This window comes from Gekko japonicus, unplaced genomic scaffold (assembly GCF_001447785.1).
Source record: "Gekko japonicus isolate JY-2015 unplaced genomic scaffold, Gekko_japonicus_V1.1 scaffold1356, whole genome shotgun sequence".
NCBI classification, from domain to species: domain Eukaryota; kingdom Metazoa; phylum Chordata; class Lepidosauria; order Squamata; family Gekkonidae; genus Gekko; species Gekko japonicus.
This window is the reverse complement of record NW_015170320.1, coordinates 388,931-408,161: the sequence shown is the minus strand read 5'-3', so window position 1 is coordinate 408,161 and position 19,231 is coordinate 388,931. Positions and strand designations below refer to the sequence as shown.

The 19,231-nt window shown below is 44.7% G+C and overlaps 1 protein-coding gene across 1 annotated transcript in view; it reads right to left on the bottom strand.

The window, feature by feature from the left end:
- The window catches only part of ADGRL1 (adhesion G protein-coupled receptor L1), a 105,331-nt gene that overhangs the window by 52,806 nt on the left and 33,294 nt on the right, over positions 1-19,231 (bottom strand). Inside the window, exon 3 of the mRNA XM_015418056.1 lies at positions 18,723-18,832. Within this exon, the coding sequence (XP_015273542.1) occupies positions 18,723-18,832 (110 nt within the window). The remainder of the gene's footprint in view (positions 1-18,722; positions 18,833-19,231) is intronic.

The following is a 19,231-nucleotide window of genomic DNA, read 5'->3' as shown; positions in this document are numbered from 1 at the left end:
AAAGCCCTTTAAACCGTTGTACTCTGCCACTAGGTCCCCAAGTGGTGGTATCCTGAGTACAACAGTTGTAATCGCTGTACCCGCCGTCTGATCGCTCTCCACCGTTGAGAAACAACTTCCGTTCGGAAGCCTGAGGCTTCCGATTTTTGCCCGCCATTTTTTAAATAAGGTTGCCGATATGCGCTTGGGCGAAGCTTCGCCCCGGCGTTTGTTTTTTTAAAAAAAGAAAAGGCCCTTAGTTTAACTTTCCAGAGGAGTCCGGGACATCAGGGAGGCCAGTTTGGGCTTTAAACTTTAAAGGTAAGTCCTTACCTTTAAACTTTAAATGTAATACGGAGTGTTTTGAGCATGCGCAAAGATCGCCATTCTGTGGATGGCTGCCTATGCGCATGCTCAAATTGAGGGTTTTTTTTAAAAAATGCCGACGCCCGCTGCATGTGAACGGGCATACAGCGATGAGCTCCGCTGTGAGGAAGGTAAGTGTGATCACGTTTCAGCCGGCATAAACTGCACCGATTCCAACCAGTACAGTTTATGCCGGCTGAAACGCCCTGTCTGAACGCACCCCAAGAGTGTTTATTGCAGGGGCAGAGTCAAGAATCTGGCCTCTGAACTGTGGAACTCTGCAGAGGTCCGTGCTTTCACTTGCGCTGGTTAATACTTATATGTGGCCCCTGACAACTGAAGATTTGGAGCAGGGTATCAATATCATCAATATACTGTTAACAGTTAGCTCTGTATCTCCTTAAGTAACTCTCCATAATACAGCAGTTTCCATAGTAAATCAGTGGTTGGAAGTAGTTGGTCAAGTGGATGGGGATGAATAAACTGAAACTGAATCCAGGCAAGGCAATGATAATGCAATTTGGTAAGGCTGATGTTCTAGAGGGTACTGATTTTCCTGTTTCATATGAAGTCATGCCTATCTCTGAGAAACAGGTTCACGTTGTAGCAATCTGTATTGCCTTCACGTTACTTTAGGAAATTGCCCTCTTTTCTAGCCTCGGGTAATCTCGCCATACTGCATCTGTCCATGCTACTGCAATCTTGAGGTAAGATTATTGCAAGTGTTCCCAATTACACTGAATCTACGGGTACATTTGAAATTCTAACAGCACATAGTGTTGTCCACAATAACCTGGGCCTGCCCCCGAAGAGAACGTAAAAACTCTAGCTGGTACAAAATATAGTTGCTCAATTCCTGGATAGTGCCAGCTGCTGTGAGTGAATAATACCTGTGTTTAAACAATTACATTGGTTGCTATTTGATTGTGAGTTTGATTCAAGGTGCATGACCTAGGAGGACTCACATATCTGAAGGACCACTTCTCCAGGTGTGAACCTGTACACCATCTAAGATCTGCCCAGAGCCCTTTACTGTCATTCCTCCCCCCCCACCACCTTGCCCTCCTGATAGCAAAGACTGGGCCTTTTCTTGTGTAACACCAGCCCTCTGGAATATCCTGCGTCAGGCCACAGAACAGACTTCATCCCATGTTGTCTGTTAAATGGGCTTGCAACACATCTCTTTTTCGAATGGGTTTGTGCTACTGCGGAAGATAATTTTGCTGTGTTTGCTGTTCAATGATGTTGGTAGTATAGGGTGGGAAATGGGGTTTCTGTGGGTATTTAGTTTAGTGGGGGGCTGGGCTTTTTTAGTATCTGAGTTGTTTCATTTGCATTATTTTTAGGCAATTGTTTGATTTTTCTTGTTGGCCCCCATGAGCCCTTCAGGAATAATAGGAGTACAAATGTTTCAAAATAAATAAAACACAATACATGTGAGCAAGGGGCATTAACCCTGCAGCTCCATGTACCTTTCCTTCCTGCATTTCATTACTTTCTGCATTACCCCCCAGTCAGGCTCACTTCTAGTATTGGAGATGGGCTGGGAGAAAAACGTTTCAAGTACTGGAATGCAACAAGTTAAGATGTGGGAAAGACCAATGATTTCCTCATGTACTCCATTTTTGTGTAAAGATTATACTCTATATCTTGGCTTTAGACATGAACAGGGGGGCTCAGATAAGAAGATTCCCCTATTTATTGTTGGATATTACTTGTGCCCACCTGCTTTCTTGGATTGGCAAACATCTGCAAGTGAAAAATTTGGTTACCTATTAAAAAGGAACACTTTCTCCTATTTTCCTGAAGTTTTGGCAGGGACGTTCCCTGGGGTGAGGGATACAGTCTCTAAGAATTTAATCCCAGTTGGCTGGGAGTTACAGACAAACATGTATTTTCCATTGAAATCAACAGAAATGTATCATATAGTAAAACATTAAAATATGTAATAACAGAAGTAAAAGCAATGAAACTAAAATGAATTGAAAGTGGTCCCTACTATTCGCTATTACAGCTAAAAGAACTTTCTAGGTCCCATATCACAGTATACTTCTGAACTTAAGATGCAGAGAGGGCAAAAATGGGGGGAACTTGATGCCCTATGTGTGGATTTTCCCAAAGGCCTCTAGCTGGCCACTGCTGGAAACAGAATACTGGAAAAGATGAATGTTCAAAATGATACAGCAGGGAGATAGATCAAGATGTGTAGCCGTGTTAGTCTGTCTCTCTTTCTAATCTCCCTTTGAAATTCCTTTGTAAGAAAACTGCTGCTCTTAGGCCAGCAACTGAATATCCTGGAAAGTTACAATGTTCCCCCCACTGGTTTCTGAATGTTGTGGTTTCTAATGTCAGACTTATATCCATTTATTCTTTGTTGTAGGGAGCTATTCGTCCAAAGTAGAGAGTGGAAGGGCATTGTTAACACATGATGGCATAAATCACATTAGAGGATGAGCAGGAATATGAACCTGAGATGGTATGGCTGATGTTGCTGGGTCCAGTGATGGTGTTGCTAAGATCTATATGAGAGCAAAGTTGGCATCTTGGTTCGTTGCAGGCCTTGGTACCAGAGTCCATGTTGCTATTAAGTAGTTTATCGTTGTGGGTGAGAAGTTGTTCTACATTAGCACGCTGTCTATAAGCAAGAAAAGGTCAGCCCCCCCGCCCAGTGACTCTGTGAGGGAAGTGTCACTATCCAGCATGGGTTGCAGGCCGTTAATAATAGTTGAACTAGCTTGAGTTATGAGCAGTATGTGACCACCAGTGGTGTTCTGTTGTCATTTTTGTTGGGTTTGTCTTGTAGCAAGCTGTCCCTGGATATCATTCTGGCCTTTCCAATCATATTTCTTACCATATCGGGAGGATATTGTAATTGCAAAAAGGCCTGCTGTAGATCCTTCAAGTGAGTATCTCTGTCTGAGGGGTTGGAGCAGATGCGACTACAGATGCATAGGGTTGGCTATAGACAATGGAATTTTTAATGTGGTTGGGGTGGTAGCTGGTGGCATGCAGATATGGTTGCCTATCTCTCGGTTTCCAGTATAATGTGGTACTTATGTGTCCCTCATGTATCTGTGCTGTGGGATCCAGGAAGATTATTTCTTCTGTAGAGTAATTCATAGTTAGATTGATGGTGGGGTAGAAGTGAGTCAGCGGTGGGTCAGCTGGCCTGAGGCAAGGAGTGGAGAGAACATGGTGAGCAGCTGCTAGAAGGAAGTCACCTTTTGAGACAAAAGGCTCCTCCTCGCTAGAGGCAGAGGTGAGTCAGCTGGCCTGAGGCAAGGAGCGGAGAGTACATGGTGAGGAGCTGCTAGAAGGTAAGGTTTTTTTTTGTCTTTCTGCCTTTTGCCTTTCCTAGCTGCTGCGTGAGTAGCTGAGGGTGAGTGGGTTCTTCAGAGACTGCTAGAGAGTGGTTCTGTTTAAGTTCTGTGTGGGGCTAATTGTGTTTTGGGGGCTGCTGAGGACTGAGTTACTGTGGATTGCAAACCCCGACCCCTACTCTGCTGAGCTCTGCTGTGCTTGGCAGGAAGTGATCTTTTGAGACAAAAGGCTCCTCCTTGCCAGAGGCACGAGCCGAAGAGCTTAGCCTGAGGATCTGCCTGAGGACTCTGCAACTCTGCTCAGAGTACTCTTAGAATATACTTGGATGGCAATGATGTCGACTGAAGGCCCTTTTCCAGTCACCTGCATGAAGTGTGCAATGTTTCTTTTCCTCCCGGAAGAGAAGACGAACTTCACTTGTCAGAAGTGTAAACTGGTCAAGCTTTCGGAGGAGAACATTCAGAGCCTGTGGGAGAGGACACCCTTCAGGAAATCAAGGAAGGGGAAGATTTTATTGACAAGAGCCTGGGAACTCTGCAAGAACATGAAGAAGAACGTCAAGGAGAAGAAGGAAGAGTCGTTCTCCCTTCTGAGCTTCCTCTCAGTTCTACAGGACAAACCCAAAGACGTCGACCAAGATGATGTTCTGGTCCACTGGAGCTCAAGAATCGTTTTGGGGTGCTTGACAGGGTGACAGAGACAAGAGTGGAAGGAGAGCCACAAAGACCTTGAAAAGGGTGTGAAGAGGGTATGGAGCCACACGGAAGTGGAAGGAAACAGAAAGTGGTGGTCGTCGGGGACTCTCTGCTCAGGGGTATGGAATGGAATGTGTCCAGGCCAGATCCCCTACTCCGAGAGCTGTGTTGCTGACCTGGGACCAGAATTCCGGATATTACAGACCGACTGCCAAAACTGATAAGACGTACTGATCAGTACCCGTTTGTGCTGTTTCATGTGGGGACGAATGACATGGCCGCGAATACCATCACGAAAATTAAAGAGGAATATGAAGCTCTTGGAAGGCAGTTGAAGGCATTTGGGGCACAGGTGGTATTCTCTTCTATCCTTCCAGTCACAGGAAGAGGAGTGCAAAGAGAACAGACCATACTCGAGGTGAATCATTGGCTGAGATGGTGGTGCCGGCAGGAGCGCTTTGGGTTATGGGAGAACGGGATAAGTTTTCTTAGAGAAGGCCTTCTAGCACATGATGGCCTTCACCTCTCAAGGTCGGGGAAGAAAACATTCGGAAAGAACCTGGAGAGCTTAATCAGGAGAGCTTTAAACTGAAGCAGCAAATGGAGGGGGACAATCAACATGGGGATTTCAATGAAGAAAACAGTGGGGACCCACCTGGGTAGGACAGGTCAAAGGTACAAGGCTATAAGTGCCTATATACCAATGCCTGTAGTATGAGTAATAAGAAGGAAGAGTTTGAGATTCTCTTGCAAACAGAGGACTATGATATAATAGGAATCACTGAGACTTGGTGGGATGATTCTCATGACTGGGATGTGGCAGTGGATGGGTATGAGTTGTTAAAGAAAAACCAGAAGGGTAGAAGAGGAGGCGGAGTGGCGCTGTATGTGAAGAGAGGGCTAGAATGTCAAGAAGTTCTGGAGAATGTGGTTGACAGCCCTGTGGAACATATATGGGTGGAAATAAGGAGAGGTAGGGACAAAGGGTATTGTTGTTGGAGTCTGCTACAGACTGCCTGACCAGGGACAGGAAATGGATGCTGCCCTCCTTGAACAGATTGGTAGAGTATCCAGACATCAGAAGCTTATAATTATGGGAGACTTAAACTTCCCCTGACATGTGCTAGGAAACAGGCTCAACAAAGTGTCAAGAATCACGCAACATCCTGACCTGCCTGGCCAACAACTTCCTTTTTCAAATGGTGGAGGAAGCTACAAGGGGCTCGGCCATACTAGAGTTAATATTAACCAACAGTGAAGAATTGGTAGATGGGGTGAAGGTGGTGGGGACCTTAGGGGGAAGTGACCATGTCCTCCTTGAATTCCAGTTGCTGTGGGGGGGGGGTCAAAGAAGTTCGTAGCCAGACTCGTAGGTTAGATTTTCATAGGGCTGACTTCAACACACTCAAGAGTCTTGATTGGAGTTATTCCATGGGGGAGTGTGCTGGAAGGGAAAGGAGCAAGTGAAGGGTGGGCTCTTCTCAAACATGAGCTTTTGCAAGCTCAAGCCCTCACTATTCCAGCAAGATGGAAACATGGTAAGGGCTCCAAGAAACTGATGTGGATGAACTAAGAGCTTCAGAATAAGCTAAAGGAGAAAAAGGAAATGGAGGGAAATGGAGGGAAGATCAGACCTCTAAAGAGGAGTATATGAGAGTTATTAGGGTACTGTAGATCAGCCATCAGAAAAACCAAAGCTCAGTATGGGCGGCTCACTACAATAAGAAAAACTTCTACAGATATGTGAGAAGCAAATGCAAGGTAAAAGAGGCAATTGGACCGCTTTTGGGAATAGAAGGAGAAACTCTGGTGGAGGACAGAGAAAAAGCAGACAGGCTTAATGACTTTTTTTGCCTCTGTTTTCTCCCAGAAGAACATGAGCCCATTTAGTGATGGTATAGGACATAACAGGGCACCTGAGTGTCCAGTTGACATTGACAGGGAGGTTGTGGAGGGGCACCTGGCTGCACTGGACGAATACAAATCCCCTAGGCCAGATGGTGTGCACCCAAGAGTGCTCAAAGAACTTTCTAAGGAACTTGCAGAGCCTCTGTCCATCATCTTCAAGGCCTCCTGGAGGACTGGGGATGTGCCACAAGACAGGAGGAGAGCGAATGTTATCCCAATCTTTAAGAAAGGGAAGAAGGATGACCCGGGAAACTACAGGCCGGTCAGTCTGACTTCTATTGTTGGGAAGATATTAGAGCAGATTTTAAAGGGGTTGATCTGTAAGCATCTGAAGGACCACTTAGTATTCTCGGGAAGTCAGCATGGTTTTGTCCCCAACAGATCTTGTAAGACCAATCTAGTTTCCTTCTTTGATCGTGTGACAAGCTTACTGGATTGTGGGAACTCTGTTGATGTGATTTACCTGGATTTCAGTAAAGCTTTTGATAAGGTTCCCCATGACACTCTGATGGGCAAACTGGAAGACTGTGGACTGGACTATAGGATAGTTCAGTGGATAGGGAAATGGTTAGAGGACCGCACCCAAAGAGTGGTGGTCAATTGCGTTTCATCAGATTGGAGGGAGGTGTCCAGTGGGGTGCCGCAGGGCTCGGTTTTGGGCCCGGTACGTTTCAATATTTTTATCAATGATCTGTATGAAGGGGTAGAAGGGCTACTCATTAAATTTGCTGATGATACCAAATTGGGAGGAGTAGCAAACACCCAAGAAGACAGAGTTAAAATTCAACAAGACCTGAATACTCTGGAGAAGTGGGCAGTTGCAAACAGGATGCAATTCAACAAAGATAAATGCACAGTATTACATCTGGGCCACAAAAATGTCAAGCACAAATACTGGATGGGGGATACGTTTCTAGGGAGCAGTGTATGTGAAAGAGATCTTGGGGTAAGAGTGGACTGTAAACTAAATATGAGCAGTCAGTGTGATGCCGTGGCAAAAAAGGCAAATTCAGTCTTGGGTTGTATTAAAAGGGCCATAGCATCGAAATCGCAGGAGGTCATAGCCCCTCTGTATACTGCCTTGGTCAGGCCACACCTGGAGTACTGTGTGCAGTTCTGGAGGCCTCACTTCAAAAAGGATGTGGACAAAATCGAGAGGGTGCAGAAGAGAGTGACGAGGATGATCAGGGGTCTGGAGACTGAGCCCTACGAGGAAAGGCTGAGGGCCTTGGGAATGTTTAGTTTGGAGAAGAGGAGATTGAGGGGGGACATGATTACTCTCTTTAAATATTGGAAAGGCTGTCATTTTGAGGAGGGCAAGGAGCTGTTCCAGTTGGCAGCACAAGATAGGACCCGAAGCAACGGGTTTAAATTACATGCAGAAATGTATCAGCTGGATATTAGGCAAAACTTTTTCACGGGTCAGGGTGGTTCAAAGGTGAAATCAGCTGCCTAGAGAGGTGGTTAGCTCCCCTTCACTGACAGCTTTCAAGAAGAGGCTGGACAAATATTTGTCAGAGATCCTTTAGGCTGGTCCTGCATTGGGCAGGGGGTTGGACTAGATGGTCTGTATGGCCCCTTCCAACTCTATGATTCTATTCTATAAGTTGTTGAAAGTCTGTTGAAATCTTTCAAGAGCTTCTTTGTCATGGGTCCAGACAATGAAAATTTCATCAATGAATCTCAAGTAAAGGAGAGGTTCAGAAAATGCTGTTCGAGATCTGCCATGAAAATGTTGGCCTACTCTGGAGCCATGCAGGTGGCCCATGGCTGTGCCACTGATTTGAAGGTGTAAATTCTTGCCAAACCTGAAGTAGTTGTGGGTGAGAACAAACAGGACCGGCCCCAGCTTATTTCACACCCTAGGCGAGGACCCCTTCTGGCGCCCACCCCATGCACCGCCCCCTCCCCCCACCGCAATGCCAGTAGCTCAGAGTCAGAAAATAGTATTTTTGCTCACAGGACTCCACAGCTTAGAGGGAACATTGAACAGGAGTGTAACCAGGGCACTTTAGGCAGTGCTCAGCAGCCCTCCACACCGGTCTCCTCTGGTTCCGATTAGAGACATGAGGCAAAGGAGGGGCTTTTCAGCGGGCGGAAATGGCCAGGCAGGGATCTTCCGGCAGGGCGTTGCACAGGGCCCGAAAGTTTCCTCCCAGACTCCAAGAGAGTGAGAGAGAGAGGAGGGGGCGATGTTTGTGGCCTCGGCTGCTGTCAGGCAACTCTTTCTTTCTTGGCAACCTCCCAAACGGAAGTCCTTCGCTCGTCCTGCCCCTGCTGGTTAGGGCTGCCACCCTCCCTCGGGTACCGCCGGCGCCGGCCAGAGGATTTCCACATCGACTGACCCACTTTGCCCGGCTGCTTCCTCACCCAGTGCCTTTCCTGGCCTCTGCCGGCGGAGCCTCCCACGGGCTGGCAGGTCGCAAGAATGGGCCGCGCTGGGTAGGGGGGCTTTTGGTGGGGGGGGGCGGTGCAGTTTGGCGCCCCTAAGGGCTAGCCTGCTCTAGTTCGCCTAGTGAGCGAGCTGGCCCTGAGAACAAACATGCAGAGTTCAGTGGCAAGATCTGCTGTGGTGTTGTCAGGGATGATCTTTCTAATGGCTTGTAGTCTATACTTATGGGGGATGTTGATGTACAGAGACTCAACATCCACAGTGGCTAGAATGCTGTTTTCTGGGAGATGGTCCATGGACTACAGTTTCCTCAGGAAGTCTGTGGTATCACAATATAGCTGAGGGCATTAATAACGTCTGGATCTCAAGACAGAGTCCACATATCCTAACACTCATACAGTTATGGAGACAATGGGATGTCTAAGGTTGCCAGGTTTAATTATCTTTGGCAGGAAGTAGAGAGTGCCCGGTCAAGATTCTTTGGGTGTATCCATATAAATTTGTTCCTGTAGGTGTGCTGGTACTTTCCTCATGATTTTGTTGAGTTCTCACTGGTATTCCTGTGTGGGGTCTGAAGATAGTGTCCTGTAGAAACTGGTGTTTAAGAGTTGTTGCTCAGCTTCTTGTTTATAGTTTGTTTTGTCCGTTATGACAATGGCTCCTCCCTTGTCAGCTTGTTCTATTGTAATATCTGGATTGTTTTCAGGCTGTTTATGGCATTCTCTCTGTGCGGCTGAGATTGGATCTTGAACTGTGCTTTTTGTTGATTACTTCAGCTTGGGCCCAGTAACAGAAGCATTCTGTATATAGGCCCAGTGTTGTGTTGCAGCCTTCAGGGGGAGTCCACATGGAGTTCTTCTTTCTATAGTGGCGAGTGGGTCATCTGTTACACTGTTCATTGGTGGAAGGGTGAGGAGGTGGCTGTCTGTGTTCTGTTCTGTGGTGAAAGTATTCCTTTAAACGTAGATGGTGGGGAAAGGCCTCCAGGTCTCCATACAGCTGTATTGTCTGTGTGGGTTTAGTGGATCCTAGCAACATTATCACTGGACCTAGCAACGTCAGCCATAGCATCCCAAATTCAAATTCCTGCTCATCCTCTAATGTAATTTATGCCATCACGTGTCTGCAATGTCCTTCCACCCTCTACACTGGACAAATAGGCCAGTCCCTACAAACAAAGAATAAATTAACATAAGTTTGACATTAGAAACCACAATATTCAAAAACCAGTGGGGGAACATTGTAACCTTCCAGGACATTCAGTTGCTGACCTAAGAGTAGCAGTTCTCTTACAAAGGAATTTCAAAGGGAGGTTAGAAAGAGAGACCGCTGAATTGCAACTGATAACGAAACTCAAGTCAATACGTCCTCCTGGACTGAGTTGAGACCTAGGTTTCCTGTCTCATTACAGCTGCTGATTTCTCCATGCCTACTATCCATCTGCATATCACACCTAATTCAATCCCACCAGGTATTGTCATTCAGCTACTATTGTCATTTGGCATCTGAAATCACTCAATTCTTCAAGATATAAGGACCGATGGACTCAGATTCTAGCTGTATCTGAAGAAGTGAGCAGGAACTCATGAAAGCTCATACTCTGCCACAAATTTTGTTCATCTTTAAGGAACTACTGGACTCTTGCTCTTTTCTACTGATTCAGCAGGGATTTTCTTATGTTCTTGTAAGAAAAAGATCATAATAGAACTACTGCTCATCTTGGAAGGTGAATTCTTAACAGAAAGAGCAATGAAGGCAAGATTTTTGGAGGCTGACTTTGTTGGAGGCTAACTTTGTCTCCATTTTGTAAAAAAACGAACTGTGATCAACACTGGCATAAGAAAGGAAGGGAATAGAATGAATACCTGGCTGACAAAAGAGCATTTCACAGAATTCTTTGTAGATATTACTGGGTTTAACTGTGTCCCAATGAGTATATTCTATAGACAGAAGACTATTTCAAAAAGGTGGCTTTTTAAATTTGAAATGTCAGAGCAGCCCTCATGACACCCAATGACTAGAAAAAGGTATATAGAGAATGCAACAGATGAGCTTTACAGAATCCTCAAACTCTGCTTCTACGGTTCTCTTTTCTTGTGTTTTGGTGAACTTCTTAGAGAAGTTTAATCTTGTCTTTCATTTGTTGGAATACAAGTTATTTGTTGGACTCAGAGCTGCGGATATACTATAAAGTAATACTCAGCAGCTCAGAAGTACTACAACTATTAGTTAAAGCTCAGACCATTTTCAACCAAATGTTTTATTTGAAATTTTCATTTACTTTCTAAACAATAGTTGTTCCTTTATTTTATAATTCTGTTCACAATTTAATGTTCAGCAAAATACAGATGGAACATTTTTCCTCACTTGGATTAATGGTTCCCTGGATAATTAGTAAAAAGGTTGGTTTTAATTCAGTTAAAGCAGAAAAAGTTGTACACCCATATTTGTTTACACAAAATCCAAAAACAAGAACAAATCTGTGTAATGCCTTTTATTAAGACCAATCAAATTGGCACAAAACAACCAGTTTGGTTAGGCCGAATAAAAGGTATTATACAGATTCTGTTTTTGTTTTTGACTTAATGTTGTTAATACAATTCAGACTGAAGAAAGAAAACAGAAACAACTAAATACTCTGCTTTTTGGCCCAGAAGACTAGAACTGCAATCCACAATTTGCTACAGCATTGTCATTTAATCATAATTTATGGATCTACGTGGTTCCCAGCTCCCCATGTATGTAAAGGAGGAAATGCTTTGACTTGTTTTAAGGGTCATATATGAAAATTAATGTTTTATGGAGATAATAAATCCAACAAGCTGTTGTGCCTTATGGACTATTTTATTGAGAATAAACTGAGAATATGGAGATAATGTAAGAAGCAGGGTGAAAGATGTTCAGAGAGTTTGTTATTCAGATTAATATAAAATAACTCTATATTCAGCCCCCATAGCAAAAGAGCCAAACAAGTGGAAAATACCAGGTTGGTTTTTTTTAAGGAACCACCATATTTTATTATATTTTTGGCTTTTCTATTGGCTCTTGCTCCCTCTGAGAAATATGTTTCAGATTCCTGAACCTCCTCAAATGAACCTACAAAGGACGGTGTGCCAATTCTGCAAAAGGTCTTAGCTTGACCCAATATGAATGCTACGGTAGTGGATGACATAAGCTACTCCTGTACACGATATACCAATTTTCATCCAAGCCCCCAAAAGTTGGGACAGGGGGGACTGCACAATTTGTTAGCAGGAAATATGCTTATATGGTGTTATACATTAAAAGGCATGACTAATTCTCTGGAGCTGGCTCACATACATGAAGTACATAAGGCTACATGAATGCCATGAGACCAGTTCTTGTAGACCAGGTGAGAGTGAGAAGGTCTCTTCTCTGAAGAGAGGCGAGAAACTGAGGCTAAGGTAAGAGATCTGTTGTATATTGCAGGGTTGGCAATAAAATCTTGTATTGTTTGCTGGTTATGTGAGCAACAGAACTCTGAGGCTAGATAGACTGTGGGGCTTGTCTTTAAGAGCTGCTCCCCAGCAGTATCACAACATCATGTCCTACTCTGACTCCTGAGGTGGAATCAAAACACCAAAAGAAGAGATGAAGGAATGAGAGTGGGGGTGGGGGAATATAAAAGTGAGGACACACCCACAAACACAGTTGAGGAAAACAGGGTCATACATAACTACTTTGGCAGGGACATCAAGGGCATCCCATTTTGGCAACACCAGAAGGCTGAAGAGAAAACAACTGGAGTCATGACGCTTAGGTGCTTAGGTATAGGTCTAGAAGGGGGCTTTAAAGATCACCCAGTCCCTGTTAAGGCAGAATGCCAGAATACTAAAGTTCTGATAGATCTAGTCACCGAGTAAAAAAACACCAATGAAAGGGAATCTGTATATCCCTTTGACAATTTATTCCAATGTTTAGTTGCTCCTTTGATTACAAGTATTTCCTAAGGTTTAGCATACATCTAGTCTCCTGTACCTTAAATCCATTCCCTTTAGCCCTACCCTCAATGATAGTGGAACTGTTATTTGCTGTCTTCCATAGGCCATCTTAAATGTAAATATTTCAAGGCTGTTAACAATATTCCATTCAGTGTTCTCTTCCTGAGGATTCTTTATGCGGCTCCTTTGTCCTTTCCATTCTTCAATATTCTTTGTGGTCTCTTGAGTTTTCTCCACTTTTTCCTCATTCTCCTTAAAAATGTTGCTCAGAACTGAATGCAAATTTCTAGCTGCAGTCAAACCAGTGCCAGAAGTACACACTGGAACCACTTCTTCTGTGTTGCCAATCCACAATATTTGCCTTTTATACTGCAACAACATATTCAATGCTTATCTCATTTTTAACTCTGTAATCACTCTCACCTCAATGTCATTTGTGACACAGACACTGGCTAGCCCGTGTTGTCTGTCCAGTGCCTGGGGCACTAAGTCAGTTCAAATCCATTTCAAGCCCATTCAGCTGTCATGGCTTCCAACCAAACCCCACCGGGAACTGTAGTCCTATGAGGTGACAGGGAAACTATAATAAGGGAATTCTTAGCACCCTTGCTGGACTACCATTCACAGGGATATTTGGGGAAAGCCATTACAAGCTTGGTAGAAAAGAGATCTCAATTTAAGCCGGAGACCATTTTTTTCAAAGAGAAGAAGACAACCAGAAAGAGGGAGCCACTGCTCTCTATGTGCATATTCCACTTTTACCTCCAGTAAGCAGATATTTTATATTGTTTCAAAGGTCTGAAAAACCTGTTTGACCAGAGGCCACGCTAGAAATGTATACCAGTGAGATTGAAGCAACTCTCAAACAATTTTTATCTCTCTTTGGGTGAAGACAGATATAACATTTCGTAGAGTAGTGGGGTCAGGTCAGAAATGTCCTCATTGAATTGAATACAAACATACTTTCCCAGCTTCCCTGTCAAACTCCGATTCTAAAAGTTGCCAGCAAAAGCCCACTATGGATGGAACTGACTGAACAATACCCATGATGTCATCTAGACACCTGCACAGTCATTAACTTTAAATATATAGGTACGTAAAGCAAATAATGTAATTTAAACATACATGTGATGCATAAAAAGGAGGCAGCTCAATTGAAGCATGGGGCTAGGAGCTAAGGCTGCTTCAACATTTGACTCAAAAGAATATCTATCTGTCATACAAATTACAAATTCAGAGGAAGCTGAGCTCATATTATGGGAGGAAGAACCTGCCATGGCTTCTTTTTAAATATTATGTCTGCCTTCACCATTAACTTTTTTGTCTGTCTGCAGTCTATCCGCCCTTAAGGTAAACCTTTCCTAAATCCATATAGATCGGTAAGGAAAATGTATTTCAGCTAAAAACTTCCTGGGTTAGGTAGTGACTCTGGTTCAGGTCAAAATTCCTGTTTGGATGTTGGAGTTGTCATTTTGGCATCAAATCCCAGACTGAGCAGAGTGCTAGTCTCCCTATAACTCCCCCATATTTGCCTGGTTTTTGTGTTTGTCTGGTGAAGCCTGGAAAAAAACTCTCTGCATCTTGGGAGAGCACCTGGGATACACTACATTATTGTGCAAGCAACTGTTTTGTTGAGTGAGCGGTGGCAGCCAGCAAGTTCCTTAAATACCCGAAGTGAGTAATTTTAAAATCCCTCCACAGAGGGGAAACAAAGCAGCCCTGGACCAAGAAAAAAAGCAAAGAGAGCAAGCAGCAGAAAATTGGGAGTGAAAGAAGACGGGGAGAAAGCTGGGGGAAGGAGCTGGCAGAAGGAAGGGAAGAGGGAGGTTGCGTTTTGAAAAATATCAACACAGTAACAACAATCCACTTTTAAAAAATTCAAAACTAAAAATCAGACACATTGAATGAATTTTTTTTTCCACATGTCAGATTGGCCCCTGAGGAAGGAAGATTCGGTGTCTGGTTAGAGTGGAGGCAGCTGCAAAGGAAGGAAGCAAACGAGTCTGACAACACAGCCCCCCCCCCACCTCTGCCATCCCTGCTTTCTCCACCCTTCTCCCCCCCCCTGGGTCTCCAGCTTCCTGTCCTTCCCCCTCCCATCACCTGCCCCAGCCCTGATCCCATCAAGGCAACAGCACTGGATCGAGCCCTTCCCTGCATAAAGAGGCAGGGGGAAGCAGCTGGCAGAAAGCAGAAGCAAACACAGGGACGGGTTGGACCATGCTTGTGGCAGGAGCTGAATTGTGAATCTACAGGATGTCCAGTATAAAAGAGACATGTGGAAGAGATGCCCACTTTCACTCGAAGAAGTTTCAGCGGTTGCCCTGATTTTCAGGTTTGGAGTAGTTGGTTATGTTAGCCTTCCTGTGTGAAGTCAAGATACAACTGAATGCAGATGAGTTATCTATGTGAGCAGGGCTTTTACATATATGACTGTATATGGGAACATGGGTAAGTTTGCATGTGAAATGCACATGCATTATCTATGCAAAAGTGTGCACATACATGAATGCGTATGGGAACATGTGTAACTGGGGACAAACAACTACATACCCTGGAATACAGACATATATTCTGTAAGTATATAAATGTTCACATGTGACATATGAATGAATGGGCAAATATGGAAGTAAGTATGTATGCAAAACATCTATGTGCACCTATGCCGCTATGATCTAGTGTGTGCTTGTGTACATGCCTGTCTATTTGTATGAAAATGTGTGAAGGAGCTGGGGAATGTGATTGCCTGTAAACCTTTACTGTGCAGGTATTATGAAATGTGCAAGGATATATGCAAATGCATGTATTGGTATGCACACAGTGTGGGGCGCTCAGTGTCAATGACTCTACCATGCTCAGTTGTGCTCCCTGCCAATCAGCCCTGACACCTGCTCCCAGCATGTCTCATGTCATCCGTTCTCCCGCTGCCTTTCATCCCCCAGGTTATGCCCTAAGCAGCTTTTATCACCCATTGCTGGTTTTGTGGATCCCCAGTGCTGTTAACTGTGAGGAGTCAGAGCTGGTTACACCCTGAGATGAGCGTTGATTGATTTGTTTCGAAGCCATTCGGCAGCTGGAAGGAAAAGGGGCAGGAATGAATGTTAAGAGGTTAAGAGGCTATGCCTGCCCTGCTCTGCTCTTCTCTGCTTCATCTGTGAGGAGAAACCAAAGGGGCATTAGCGGGGAGGGGAAGGGGGACATACCCTGTGATACTGACCCCCCCTCCCATGGACCTTAGCCCCAATGGAGAGTGTACAAGAGACCAAAAGAGAAGGAGCAAGCCTCTCAGTACACCCAAGCAATACAGAGTGGGAAAGGAGGAGGATGTATGATCTGCTGACCCAGGGAGGAGGGACATCCAAAACCTTGCACCTCAGCCTGGATTAGGATTGCCAAATGTTTCTAAAGAGGAGCTCAGGGGGCTGTGGTGCGCGGAGTAAGTAGGGTGGTTCTGTTATGGTCTTTTGAAATGAGAGGATCACCTCCTATTAAGAGACAGCTAGCAACCTTAGCTTGGACCGACCACCCCCCAGTGGCCCAAAAGCCACAGATAAGTTAACGTAGCCTAGTTATGGAATGGAGGCACATCACAAAATAAACTATGCTTGTTGCATTAACATAAATGAAATGTAAGTTCTACATGATAAGGAACCCTCACAAAATAAAAATATTCCCCCTGCTTCCCATATTCCATAGAAGCTGGCAAACCTCTCTCGTGCCAGAGAAAACAGCCTTGCCTTCACTCAGTCTATTGAAGGCTGCCAACCCCCAGGTGTCACCTGGAGACCTCCTGCTATTACAACTTACTCCAGAGATCAGTTGTCCTGGAGAAAACCTCTGCTTCAGACTGTGGACTCAGTGGTCGAGTTCAGACGGGCAGTTTGCCCCAATATAGGCGCGTGTGAGGAAGGTTTCACATCCGGATTAAATAGGCCATTCACACAGGCACATCTGTCGGGCGTTCCCCACTTGTACTGAACCCATCTTGTAACGCTTCGCTCCCGAGTGAAAGTGGTCTCAAACCCTGGAAAGCGCAATTATCCCATCCTAACAAAGTGTGAACACCAAAAGCCGTGGTTTTCTTATGTGCTCATGCACATAAGCGCAGATCTCCAGATTACAAAAAAAGAAAGCCGCGCCTTACAGCCGTGCCTCCGGACCAACAGTGTGAACGCTCCCTTGCGCCTTCTTCCGGTATGCTCCCACATCAGTTGCTGCAGTGTGAACGGGAAAACCCGGAATAGTTTGTTCCGGGTCTTTTTTGCCACGACTCCCTCCCGCTTCAAACTGCCCGTCTGAACTCAACCAGTGGCATTATACGCTGCTGAGATCCCTCCCCTCCCCAAATTCTACCCTCCCCAGGCTCCACCCCCCAAATCTCCAGCTACTTCCCAACCCAGAGCTGGCCACTTGAGCAGGACATCATCTGCTACTATCTTGTTTTCCTATAGAAAAAATAGTTGCACACCACTGACTTCTCAGAAGAGGTTCTTTTAAGACAGTGTCTCCTTATTTTCTTTTTACCCAAGGAAAAGTGGAGTAAGCTCCATTTCAGTTCCCTGGACACCATGGATTATTGGTGTGGATGCCAATAGGTTTGTGCTTAAGACACACTCAAGTGGTGGTGGAAACGCACACAGAATACACATGCCCCACATTCAGTAACCATGCATACGAACACATACAGGGCCACCAATATTTCTGTGCTTAGGAATTCACATCCACCATGTGAGCATTCACAGAGATGTCCACACACAGGTGGGCACACACAGAGACAGCCACCCATCTACTTACAAGCATACAGTACAAGGGTACAAATAACGGCCTTAGTCAACAATGACAGCCATATCTTTGGAGAAGCCATGCCCCACAAGCACACTCAGCTTGGTTCTCTGTTAAGAAGAGGTACTAGTACCCGTGTCACCTCCATCTCCTTTCACCCTTCCTTAGTACTGCCAAAACTGCAGTCCAAACTGGCTCCCACCTCCCAGATGATTATTATGATTCTTTTGTACATAGGAGAACCACCCACAACTCTATAAGCACACTCCAATACACTGAAACATGCATATGCACACACACTTACTCAGAGTTTGTGTGCATCCTTTGCATACAAACATGGAAATGGACGTATGCATAAAAGGGTATCCATATGAACATGCATATACACTGTCAGCACACAAGTGTATATGCCCACACAGGCACTCACCCAATGCACCAAGTATGCACATTCAGTATGGATGAGATAAGTGCTATAGAACCACACATATCCTCACAGATGTATAGCTGTTGCAAACATACATTGCATATTGAGGGCATGTATATTCAAGGACATACACCTTGCATACAGAGATGTGTAGGCCTGCACACATAAAGTGATGTTCTCTCTTCTGAGGATCAGGGTTTCCCTGAGTGTCTTTTTACTTCTCTGAAAGATGGATTTGGTGTGGGGTGAGGCTCTAATACAGAGATGATTGGGTAACCCTCTGAAGAAAGGCCTATGTTGTCATGCAATCAGCCAACACAGGGAAAGAAGCTGGGGATAGAGTATTCATTACTATAAGCACCCTTCTTAAGGATCTAGGGTCCTATAATAACCTAGAAACTGAGCTGGTGTCCAACCTTCACCCTAAATCCAGACAAAAGGAACTCATTGTCCAGAAATACTATGCCTCAAATTTAAAACCACAATTTTCTTCCCAGTCAAATACTTAAATTCCAAGTATGCAATACTTCAGTAGGGAAGAAAAGGCAGGTAAACTAAGGCAGCAGCAGTCATGTCAACCCATACGAGCATACAGATGTTGCTCAGTTTTCCCAGATTTAATTCTCTTCTCAGAAGTCAACAGTTTGTTGCATCCCACTAAGCCACTCTGGACTACCCTTTCCTGCACAACAGAAACATAAGTCAGAGTTCGTTGTTCCAGGTCTAGTGAATTAGTCTTCCAAATGCATCCTTCCTCCATGTAATATACCAATACTGGCTGGATGTGCACTAAGGGGGAGGGGAGTCTCTCCTCCCTGGTCAGCTGGGGATCTTATTTGGAACAAGAACAGAAATAAGGTAAAGCATTAGAGTACAATGAGAAATGGACTCACTGTAGGGCACACAGTCATACTGGACCTCCAGGTACTTGTAAGTGCCAGGGCAGGGGTCTGGGAATGCATCTGAGCCAGCCACAACCACACACTGTGTCCGGTTATTGCACCTGCAAAAGAAAAGAGAGGAACAGGTCATTTAAAATAGCAGCACATTGTGTTATTCTAAAAGAAGCCACTAGATGGCACTGATTGACACCACTGTTGCCCATTTCAGACTCTTATAAGAACCTCTGCAGTTGCTATTTTGTTTCGGATACAAATTGTATTCTCAGGTATGAAGCCGTTGCAAGCAGTGGGCAGGCATGACTGTTACATGACTCCTGTGTTATAAAGCACATATAAAGCACTTCATTCACCCCATTCCAGAACCAGCCTGCAAAAGACTTTACAGATGTCAAACACCGAACAGGCTAGTTTTTCACTGCTGTAAAAGAAAGGCTACGTATCAAAGACTGTAGCCAGCATTTGACCACTGCGATATTGTGTAATGATAGACGGCCCTCTAA